This window comes from Colobus angolensis, unplaced genomic scaffold (assembly GCF_000951035.1).
Source record: "Colobus angolensis palliatus isolate OR3802 unplaced genomic scaffold, Cang.pa_1.0 Scaffold8, whole genome shotgun sequence".
In the NCBI taxonomy this organism is placed as follows: Eukaryota; Metazoa; Chordata; class Mammalia; order Primates; family Cercopithecidae; genus Colobus; species Colobus angolensis.
In genome coordinates this window covers 16,635,441-16,644,998 of record NW_012121820.1, presented here as the reverse complement: position 1 = coordinate 16,644,998, position 9,558 = coordinate 16,635,441, and the positions used below count along the sequence as shown (strand labels likewise).

At 44.8% G+C, this 9,558-nt stretch overlaps 1 protein-coding gene across 1 annotated transcript in view; it reads right to left on the bottom strand.

The window, feature by feature from the left end:
* Positions 1 to 9,558, bottom strand: part of MROH8 (maestro heat-like repeat family member 8) — a 63,198-nt gene that overhangs the window by 33,514 nt on the left and 20,126 nt on the right. The window contains exons 5-7 of the mRNA XM_011929086.1: positions 4,611 to 4,690; positions 3,446 to 3,590; positions 2,444 to 2,539 (exon numbers count right to left, since the gene is read on the bottom strand). Of these exons, the coding sequence (XP_011784476.1) occupies positions 2,444 to 2,539; positions 3,446 to 3,590; positions 4,611 to 4,690 (321 nt within the window). The remainder of the gene's footprint in view (positions 1 to 2,443; positions 2,540 to 3,445; positions 3,591 to 4,610; positions 4,691 to 9,558) is intronic.

Below are 9,558 nucleotides of genomic sequence, written 5' to 3'. Positions count from 1 at the left end.
GCCACCACGCCCGGCTAATTTCTGTATTTTTGTAGATGGGGTTTCACCATGTTGGCCAGGCTGATCTTGAACTCCTGACCTCAGGTAACCCACCCGTCTTGGCCCCACAAAGTGCTGGGATTACAGGTGTGAGCCACTATGCCTGGCTAGACCTTATTTTCTAGACTTATTTTTCTCTTCAGCCCAATTCTTCAATTAATTATTCTGTACTTCTGAATGTTTTTAGCCCTTTCAAATCTGCTTTGGAAAGAAATAAAGTTAACAACATGTTACTGATATTAAAGTTTAGCTCTGAGGACAGCCAGGTGTGGTTGCTCATGCCTGTAATCCCAGCACTGCGGGAGGGATTATACAGACGGAGCCCAGGAGTCGGAGACCAGCCTGGGCAACATGGTGAAACCCCATCTCTACAAAAAAATACAAAAATTAGCTGGGCATGGTGGCGTGCGCCTGTAGTCCCAGCTGCTCGGGAGGCTGAGGTGGGATGACTGCTTGAGTCCGGGAGCTGGAGACTGCAGTGAGCTGAAATCGCACCACTGTAATCCAGCCTAAGTGACAGAGCAAGATCCTGTCTCAAAAAAAGAAAAAAAGAAAGGCTTGAATTAAGCTGCCAAAGCAGGAAAGTACAAAGTACAATTGGATAGAGAGGAGAAACCCAATCTGGCTGGAATGCTAACATACAAATAGAAGAGGAATGAGAAATAGTATTAAGGTCAGTTAGGACAAGAATAAATGCCCATCAAAGCACTTAAGAAAATAAGCTAGAAAATAAGCTCCTGTAGCAGCCAAACTACTCAACTGCCTAGGTCTTCGTGCCTTGCTTGTCAGTTAGGACAATAATAAATGCATCATTTGGGTGCAAACGATTAATAATAGCTTAAAGGGTTATCCCTTTCTGGGATATTTGTATCTTAAAAAAGGGTAAGAAAAATAAAAATAGCAATAATAAAAAAAGGGTAGGAGAGCAAGATAAACCTGAACGCAGTCAATGAATGCCAATGAATCAATCTCTAGTGATGGAACAGCATATACAGGAACAGGTGCAGGTCAGAGCAGTTGGTCATTACAACCTTTGAGTACCATCTGGTAGGAAGCTACTTATTTACTAACTCTTTTTTTGTTTTGTTTTTGAGAAGAAGTCTCGTTCTACCACCTAGGCTGGAGTACAGTGGCACAATCTGGGCTCACTGCAACCTCCGCCCCCTGGGTTCAAGCAATTCTCCTGCCTCAGCCTCCCGAGTAGCTGGGACTACAGGCATGCGCCACCATGCCTGGATAATTTTGCATTTTTAGTAGGGACAGGTTTTCACCATGTTAGCCAGGCTGGTCTCAAACTCCTGACCTCAAATGATTGATTTGCCTGCCTTGGCCTCCCAAAGTGCTGGGATTACAGGCATGAGCCACCATGCCTGGCCTTACTAACTCTTGAGACTGACCCTTCCCTCATCACCGAATAAAACCCTTCTATGCTAGTAAGGAATAATACTTTTTTTTTTTTTTTTTTTTTTTTTTTTAGTAGAGTCAGGGTTTCGCCATGTTGGCGAGGCTGGTCTCGAACTCCTGGCCTCAAGTGATCCACCCACCTTGGCCTCCCAAAGTGCTGGGATTACAGGTGTGAAACACTGTGCCCCACTCCCAGTAATAATAATTTAAAGAATAATTATAGCAACCATTTAAACAATTTATTGTGGCTGGGTGCAGTAGCTCATCCCTATAATCCCAGCATTTTGGGAGGCTGAGGTGGGAGGATAACTTGAGGCCAAGAATTCGAGGTGGCAGGGAGCTATAATGGTGCCACTGCACCCCAGCCTGGGCAATAGAGCAAGACCCTGTCTCTGAAAATAAACAATTTATTTATTTATTTATTTATTTATTTTTTGAGACGGAGTCTCGCTCTGTCTCCCTGGCTGGAGTGCAGTGGCGCGATCTCGGCTCACTACAAGCTCCGCCTCCCGGGTTCACGCCATTCTCCTGCCTCAGCCTCCCAAGTTGCTGGGACTACAGGCGCCCGCAACCGCGCCCAGCTAATTTTTTGTATTTTTAGTAGAGACGGGGTTTCACCGTGGTCTCGATCTCCTGACCTTGTGATCCGCCCGCCTCGGCCTCTCAAAGTGCTGGGATTACAGGCTTGAGCCACCGCGCCCGGCCCCAACAAACAATTTATTGAAGGTCATTTATTCAATATTCACAGTAATTATTATCTCCATGTAAATGTGAAGAAATGCGACTCTGAGAGAGCAAATTCCTTGCAGAATTTCTAGAGGGAGGACTTGTAACCAATGAATGGCAGAGTCAGCATTTGAACCCAAGTCTTTGACTCAAAGTTGATAGCTGATACTCTTTACTGCATTGCCTCTTACCACTGAATCCTTCCACATTTTCATCTCCCATTTTCACCAGTTAATAGGAATCATTTCCCATTCTCCCTCGATATCTTGTTTACCTTAATAATGGTGTCAAGATTTTCCAAATATGGGTCTTTTACCACCAAACTCTGGAGCATCTCAGAGAACGCCTGAAATGTCTGCCTGTAAAGACACTGAAAAGGCACAGGATCAGCAATGCTCCCCGCCCCACGTGAAGTTCCCCTAGCATGGGACAGTTTGGAGGCTCTTCATGCGACCCTAAGACTTTACTCAAAGTTGCAGAACCAGTGTAAAGGCACTAGTAGATTGTCTGTGGCATGAGGTAAAAAGGAGTACATGTTCATTTCAAACGGACGCCTTGGCATTAGAGGGATCACAGCCGACTGAGTCTTAATGGCTTAGGGGTCATCAAGATTCTTTAAAGTTGGCTTGTGACTCTTTCTGATATCTTCAAACAGAGAGGAATAAAGTTCTCTTGGGTAACTGCTTGACCAACCAGTTTATTTGCCACTGAAGAAGAGATCAAGGCCTGCATGTACCCTTCCCTCTGCTTGAAAGCTTTCTCTCCGGACATACCCACACCTCTCTTCCTTCAATTATCACCCCATTATGAAGGCTTTGCCTGACCACCCATGTGCCTCCCAACCACAGGGCTCTTTATCCTGCTCTTTCCCTGCTTTACATTTTCATAACACCTATTATCAGCTGACATCTTAGTTTGTCTCTCTGCACTAGAATGTAAGCTCCGTGAGTGGGACTGGACTGCTGCATTCCTACTGCCTATCATCATTTTTGGCATATGATGATATATGGCATATTGTACGCTTAAATAAATGTTAAGCATACAAGCGAGTGCTCCCACCTTATTTTAAAGCCAAAAGGAGGGAAAGAATAAAGGGAAAAGGAAAGAAGACAAAATAAAGGGTTGAAAGAAGCTATCTTCTAATTTAACCACCTATTTTATTTGCCAGATTTAGCTTATGGTTTTTGGCCAGTTTCAAAATACCAAATGCTCTCTCCAAAGGCCAAGATCAGCTGACCCTGTGGATGGAAAGTTGCTAAAGCAAAGCATGAGTTACCTCTGTGTTGCAGGTCCCATTGGGCATGATTTCCTGTATCTGGGTAAGAGTCCTTACAGAGGGCAGAGTGATTATACTCTTGATGACAAGACTGAACAACTCAGCTCGATCTTCAGAGCCAGACAGCAAATGGACATCTTGGTAACTAAGAAAAGACAGTTTGGGAACAGCAAGCTGGGAAGATGGTTTGATTTGATATTGATAAGCAGAGATCAACTAAAAAGGAAAGGGTAGACAGACTGGTATACTGTTCTGATGGGAGAGATAAATGGCATAGCTTGTCAGTCTGCTCAGCTAAATCTCACAAAAGGTTAGAGGAAGAGTTTTCCCCCAAGAAGTTACTGGAGTAATATCCTTCCAGGCTTCCCTTCAGTTCAGCCACAGAGGGAAGCCTGCTACAGTCTAACATGGTAAGCCCCAATTTTCCAAAGCACATTCTGCTGAATGTTCATTTGGGGAATCATGGATTGAATCTAGTTAAAGAACTTTTTAACCACAAGACTTCTCAGGGCCTTTGATCAGCTGAATCACTACAGTATAACTCTCTGAGAGGTAAACAACAGGCAGCACCTCCAAGTTTCTTAGAAGTCAGAACTCTAATGTCATGAGACATATATGGGAGTAACTTCCTGCCAAATATACTTTGGACAAAACTGAACTCCAAAGAGATTCCAATAAAGTCTTTCAGATATGGATAGTAGCATATATGAAATCAAAGTGCTTACTCAAAAACATGGATTTGGCTTCCTCTTTTCTATATGAACAGTTTTCAAAAGTTAAAAATATGGATCATGGCCAGGCGCAGTGGCTCACGCCTGTAATCCCAGCACTTTTGGAGGCCGAGGCAGGTGGATCACTTGAGGTCAGGAATTTGAGACGAGCCTGGCCAACATGGCGAAACCCCGTCTCTGCTAAAAATACAAAAATTACAGGCATGGTAGTACATGCCTGTAATCTCAGCTACTCGGGAGGCTGAGTGAGGCAGGAGAACTGCTTGAACCCAGGGGGCAGAGGTTGCAGTGACTCAAGATCGTGCCACTGCACTCCAGCCTGGGGGACAGAGAGAGACTCATTTTTAAAAAAAAAAAAAGGGTCATGTCAGTTGGACCTGGCATTGGCCCTGAGTGGAACCAAGATGCTTGTGTAAGGGGCATGTGGGCATCACCTGAGATCAGCGATGGTGACAAAGACCCCCTGGCGCACGGGACTGGACAGAGAATGTGGGCGCTCCTCTTGTACCAGTACCTGCAGTGAGAGTTGAGAAAGGACCCATTCATTAGGCCAGCGATGATCAGAGAGTGGGTGGCCAGCAAGAACCACAACAGGTCCTTCAACCAGCCCTGCAATTAGGCCCCAGATGCCTGGCAGCAGGACAGTGACAGGGATAGGGGTTTATTCTCTTGAGCCAGACCCCAGACCCTGGCTCTGCCTCTTACCGGCTGTTTGAGCTGACACAAATTATTTAACCTCCTTGTGCCTCAGTTTGCTCATCTGTAAAACCAGAAAACAGTAATACTTACCTCCATGGGGTGGCTGTGAGTACTCACTGAGCAAATTCATGACACCCAGCAGCGCTGTGTAATTGTTAGTGTCTGTTATTCATTCTTTTTATCACTAGGGATTACTCCTAGTTTAGGCATTCTAACTCCTCTCTCCACTAAACCAGCCATCTCTCTACAATCACGTCTAATATTATTCTGAGTTACTTGTCCTGGAAAAAGAACAACTTTCCAAATTACAAACTGGCAGAGGGAAAGCTGCCTTATTGTGCTGGAGTAATAAGCAGGGGCTTTGGGGTGGGACAGTCCCTGGGCTGTGCACTGGCTCTGCCGCTCACTCACTGTGTGAGCCTGAATGTGTCATTTAACTCCCTGGGCCTGAGTTGCCTTATCTGTACACAGAAAATGAGCTGATGTAAATGACTATAGCTGACCGGACGCAGTGGCTCACGCCTGTAATCCTAGCACTTTGGGAGGCTGAGGAGGGTGGATCACCTGAGGTCAGGAGTTCGAAAGTAGGTGCCTACAATCCCAGCTACTCAGGAGGCTGAGGTAGGAGAATCGCTGGACCCTGGGAGGTGGAGATTCCAGTGAGCCGAAGTTGCACCACTGCACTCCAGCCTGGGTGAAAGAGTGAAACTCTGCCTCAAAAAAAAAAAAAAAAAAAAAAAAAGACTGTAGCAGAAGCCTTGCTGGACTGTCCACCAGGCCCCTCTGGGAACTGTCCCCAACCCATAGAAATGGGCACCTAAGAGTTACGTGTCTGCTAGGTCGTTCTGTCCCACTGGCCACAGCTCATCTGTCCAGAGTAGACACCAAGGTCTATTAGATTCTCTCTGGAATCTGGAATTGGGACACAGAGCTTCAATCTCAGTCTGGACGGTCTTCTAAAGGAAAAAATTTAAAATTTGGAAGCACTTGTCCCTATGGATAAGGCAACTGAGAGGGCCAATTTTGGGGAGAGAAGATGGAGGAGAGGGAGATGGGGTCGGGGGAGGGAGAGAGAGAGAGAGAGAGAAGAAATGGAAATTCATACAAAGGAGCAAAAACAAGAGATTGAAAGTTCTCCTTGAATATGTGGAAGCTATTTATTTTCTAGATTCATTCCCTTCCTGGGTCAGGCTGCTCCTCCTGTCAAGGAGTTCTGGGAAACACTTGGTGATCCTTAGAACAAATCTCACCTTTTGTGTTTCAGCTGCTTCTAGAGGATTTCTCTTACCTGCAACCAAAAAGATCTCACTAGGAACTTAGGATGCAGGCCAGGCGCGGTGGATCACGCCTGTAATCCAAGCCCTTTGGGGGGCTGAGGCAGGTGAATCACCTGAGGTCAGGAGTTCGAGACCAGCCTGGCCAATATGGTGAAAACCCGTCTCATCTAAAAGTACAAAAATTAGCCAGGCATGGTGGTGTGTGCCTGTAGTCCCAGCTACTAGGGAGGCTGAGGCAGGAGAATCGCTTGAACTCAGGACGCAGAGGTTGCAGTGAGCCAAGATGGTGCCATTGCACTCCAGCCTGGGCAACGAGAGTGAAACTCCATCTCAAAAACAACAAAAAAAAACTCAGGATGCAGTAAGTGCTCAATAAACACTACACGGTTCCTTCTCTGAGTTTTTCTCCTCTTACTTTCCAGCTCTGGTCTGACTCCGATCTTGCTGGTGGGCTGCTGCTTTCTTTCCTTTTTTCCTCAAGGAGCGCATTTATTCTTGTGGCTTTATAGTCTGGAAGGGACAAAGCCTAAGACTCTGTCCTCAGCCCTGACAGCTCTCCCAGGGCTCTACTCGACTGCATCCGGTTATCTCAAGGGCACAGCCACTAACATCCCCAGAATTTTGGCATTAAAGTCAGTTCACTGTGGTCCCCATGCAAAGAACACAGCTTCCTGTCCTTTAATAGTTGTCAATTGTTCCCTTTCCCAGGGCTCACTAAAAAGGTGATTTATGATTTTTTTCTTTTGTTCAACACCTACATCCCATTAGTTATAGCATCAGCCACCCCCTGCTCTACACGGTTTCTGTGACTCTCCATTCCTGGAGCCATACACCTTCATGTGGATGAAAGCAGCATCTCTTAGCTGAAGCCCCAGGCTTGCAATCCCCTCTGACTTCAATTGACTTGATATACTTCTGCCAGAATCATCTTTTCTTTTTTTAATCAGTTGGATATTGAAGGTTTATTATTTGTTCACAGTTACGCTAGCCTCTACAGGGAATTCAGAAGTGAGAGGGTATTTTTTGTTAGTAGAGTATGTGTGTAGCAGGAACTTCCCGGGTGACTGCCCAGATCACAGCAATCACCCCTTCTCCCTGGAAATGCCTCCAAAACGCAGGCTGGGACACCTAGAAGTCATATCATTACTATATGATCTTGTCCCCAAGCAAACCTTATTGATGCAGGGTGGGGAACAGACCAGTCTGGGTCAATCAGATTTTCTCTTGCAGAATTTGGAATCTTACAGTGACAGGCACAAAGCAGGAGTTGCTACAGGGTTGAGTCATGGTAATGGTAGCGAAGTCCCTGCCTCTGAGACCTCTGGAGCTGTCCTGGAGCTTACTTTTCTGGAGACTTGTTTAAACCTCTTCCTTAGAGTCTAAGAGAGATATCCCAGCATCTTTTTTTTGTAACTTACTTGAGCCAGAGGTGATTTTTGTTTCTTGCCTGAAGAATCCTAACTAATCCAAACAAAATCAGACGTTTTGTCTCAAAGGTCTTTCTTTTGTTGTTGTTGTTTGTTTGTTTTTGTGAGACAGAGTCTGGATCTGTCGCCCAGGCTGGAGTGCAATGGTGTGATCTTGGCTCACTGCAACCTCCACCTCCCAAGTTCAAGCGATTCTCCTGCCTCAGCCTCCTGAGTAGCTGGGACTACAGGCGCCTACCACCATGCCTGGCTAATTTTTGTATTTTCAGCAGAGATGGGGTTTCACCATGTTGGCCAGGCTGGTCTCAAACTCCTGACATCAGGTGATCCTCCCACCTCAGCCTCCCAAAATGCTGGGATTACAGACGTGAGCCACTGTGCCCCGGCCTGTCTCAAAGGTCTTAACAAAAGTCGAGTGATCCACCTGGACTAATTTCACCCTAATCCTGCTGTCACTTTATTCTATATCCCAGTTGCCACAGCCTGCCTCCCTTCCCTTTCCTTCCTTCCTTCCTTTCCTTCCTTCCTCTTTTTCTTTCTTCTTTTCTTTCTTTCCTTTGTCTTTTTCTTTCTCTTCTCTTTCCTTTCTTTCTCTTTCTTTTCTCTTTCCTTTCCTTTCTTTTTCTCTCCTTCCTTCCTTCCTTTTTTATCTTCTTTCCTTTTTCTTTCTTTCTCTCCTTCCTTCCATTCTCCTTTGTTCCTACCTTCCCTCCCTCCCTCTTCTTTCTCCCTTTTCCTTCCCTCCCTCCCTCCTTCTCTCTCCCTGTCTCTCTCTCCCTCCCTCCTCCTTCTCTCCCTCTCTCTGTCTCCCTTTCCCTCTCTCTCTCTCTTTCTTTAAAGATGGGAGTCTTACTATGTTCCTGAGGCTGGAGTGCAGCTATTCATAAGTACGATCATAGCTTACTACAGCCTCCAACTTCTGGGCTTGTGTGTTCCTCCTGCTTCAGCCTCCAGAGTGACTGGGACTACAGGCAGGTGCTACCACACCTAGCCTCTTTTTATTTTTCATTAAAGTTCTCAACAATATATACTGTATATATTGTATATTTTTATATTACATTACATATTGTATATATTTTACAATATACAATAAGCTACATATTTAAAGCATACAGGTTGATGACTTTTGATACATGTATATATCCATGAAACCATCACCATCCTCAAGAGAATGAACATTTCTATCACTCCCAAAAGTTTTTTTGTGCTACTTTGTAATTCCTCGCTCCTTCTCCTCCTCATTCAACCTCTACCTCTAGGTTACCATTGCTCTGCTGTCACTATAGATTCGTTGGCATTTTCTCAAATTTCATATAAATAGAATCACGCAGTATATCCTCTTTTTAAAATGTTTGGCTTCTTTCACTTAGCATAACTATTTTGAGATTGTTCCAAGTTGTAGCATATTTCAATAGTTCCTTTTTATTCTCAAGTAGTATTCCATTATATGGATATACAATACCACAATTTGTTTATCCATTCACCTGCTAATGAACACCTGGGTTTCTTCTAGGGTTTGGCTTTTACATATAGAGCTGCTGTGAACATTTGTGCATACATCTTTGTGTGGACATATGCTTTGTTCTACCTAGGAGTGAAACTGCTGGGTCATATGGTAAGTATATGTTTCACTTTTTAAGAAACTGCCAAATTGTTTTCCAAAGTGGTTGTGTCATTTCACTTTCCCGGCAGCAGCGTATGAGAATTTTAGTTGCTTCATATCCTTGCCAATATTTGCTATTGCCTTTCTTCATTTTAGCCATTTTAGTAGGTGTATAGTTGAAGCTTACCGTTTTAGTTTGCCTTTCCCTAATCACAATGACAGCATCTTTTCATGTGCTTATTTAGAAATTTTTGGTGAACTCATGCCTGTCATCCCAGCACTCTGATAGGCTGAGGCAGGCAGATCACCTGAGGTCAGGAGTTCAAGACCAGCCTGGGCTGGTCTCTATTGTGAAACCCTGTCTCTAATAAAACCG